The 1,870-nt window shown below is 45.9% G+C and overlaps 1 protein-coding gene across 1 annotated transcript in view; it reads left to right on the top strand.

Annotated features, from left to right (window-relative positions):
• Polg2 (DNA polymerase gamma 2, accessory subunit) overlaps window positions 1-1,870 on the top strand; it is a 22,354-nt gene that overhangs the window by 15,451 nt on the left and 5,033 nt on the right. Inside the window, exons 5-6 of the mRNA XM_023714114.1 lie at window positions 557-697; window positions 805-885. Of these exons, the coding sequence (XP_023569882.1) occupies window positions 557-697; window positions 805-885 (222 nt within the window). The remainder of the gene's footprint in view (window positions 1-556; window positions 698-804; window positions 886-1,870) is intronic.

The raw sequence follows: 1,870 nt of genomic DNA, 5'->3' as shown, positions 1-1,870 counted from the left end.
TTTATTAATGTGTTTTTTGTTTTTGGGTTTTTTTTGTGGTATCAGGGATTGAACTCAGCACCCTTTACTTGCCAGGCAAGCACTTATTCCACTGAACCATCTCCCCGGCCCTCTAACCTCTATTAATTAATAACCTTCAATGTGTACATAAGTATGGTCCCTGCCCAAATGCTGGTTCTCCTCTCGGCAGCACTGAGCAAACAGGCTGCCTCCATCCCAGCTGGGCGGGCTCCTCCTGGCGTCGGGGAGGCCCAGGTGCTGTCTTGGTGCTGGTGGCCACGATGCGCCGATTCAACCCTGGCAGCTGAGACTGCATCACTGTCTCTGAGCCCAGTGCCTGGTACAGGCCTTGTGCAGAGTGGGTCTTTTGTAAAATGGATTTATAATTTTGTGCTCTGATTGGTCAGATCTAAGATGTGTAATACCAGGGATTGAACTGAGGACCTTGTGCTTGCCAGCCAAGTGCTTAGTCTACTGAGGCATCTCAACCCAGCCCTAAGATGTGTAATCCTAAAAAAGTTCTGTTAAGTAATGCTTTATTTTGTTCCTTGTGAAGGGCCGAGATGGGCGGAAGACAGTGGTTCCTTCCGTCGTCTCTGTAAGCGGGGACCTAGACCGCGGCGTGCTGGCCTACCTCTACGATTCTTTCCAGCTCACAGAAAATTCCTTTACAAGGAAGAAAAGTCTGCACAGAAAGGTGCTTTGATATTTCAGAGATCAAATTGGGAATTAAACAGAGGGCTGGACTGGATTTTTTCCTTTTTTATATTAATTGTGCTTCCTTTTCTTCCATCTTTGCCCTAGGTACTTAAACTTCACCCTTGTTTAGCCCCCATTAAAGTTGCTTTGGATGTGGGAAGAGGTCCGACTGTGGAGCTAAGGCAGGTGAGTTAAAGGGGTTAACTGTTGCGATTTTAGGCACATGCTTATATTCTCAGCACCTTGGGAGGCTGCACAGAGGATCCCAAGCTTAAGGACTGCCTGTGCAATTTAGCAAGACCTTGTTTCAGTACAAAAAGGGAAAGTGATCGCATAGCTCAGAGGCCGAATGCCTTGGGGCTTAAGCCTCAGGGACACGAAATAATAACAGTAACTTATGTATAATCACTAGTAATACTTGGTAACCTTGGTAAGCCATGTAAGTTTTTATGCCAATTTGTTTTCTAAATATTTTAAGTAAAGGAACCATGGATAAGTGCCGTGTGATTACAGAGAAGTTGGAGTGTAAAATGTTAGGAAGCTGAGCGCAGCTGAGTGGATTCTACCATGCGTTGTGTTTTTGGTTTTTGGTGTTTTTTTTTGTTTTTTTTTTTCAGAGCCAGGAATTGAACTCAGGCCCTTGCGCTTGCCGGGCAAGTGCTTATTCTACTGAGCCATCTCCCTGGCCCCAATTCTGCCATTAAAAGTCAGCTCCACTCAATCTCATTTTGATGTGTGACATAGTTTTAATATCAAAATGTTTGTTCTGATGTCTAGTGAGGGTTTCCTTCCCCTTTCCCATGTAACCTAACACTTTGATGTTTGTTTGCGTCTGTACTGGGGGTCAAACCTAGGGGCTCCCCTCCACCAAGTAGCATCCTCACACCCCACCCTCATTTTTCAAATAGTCACACTAAATTGCCCAGCTGAAGCTCAAGCTTAAGGTTTTTACTTCTTTTTTTTTTCTAAGACAGAGTCTCACCATGTAGTTGAGGCTGGCCTTAAGCTCATTAGGTAGCCCAGGCTGGCCTCCACCTCGATGCGGTCTTCCTGCCTCAGGCTCCTAAGCGCTGGGGTTAGAGGTGTGCGCCATCATTTTTTTTTTTTTTTACGGAACCAGGGATTGAACTCAGGCCCTTGGGCTTCAGGCCCTTGGGCTTGCCAGGGAAGC

Source organism: Octodon degus, unplaced genomic scaffold (genome assembly GCF_000260255.1).
Source record: "Octodon degus isolate 3935 unplaced genomic scaffold, OctDeg1.0 scaffold00033, whole genome shotgun sequence".
NCBI classification, from domain to species: domain Eukaryota; kingdom Metazoa; phylum Chordata; class Mammalia; order Rodentia; family Octodontidae; genus Octodon; species Octodon degus.
The sequence above is the reverse complement of the archived record's forward strand: the minus strand, read 5'-3'. Positions and strand labels throughout refer to the sequence as shown.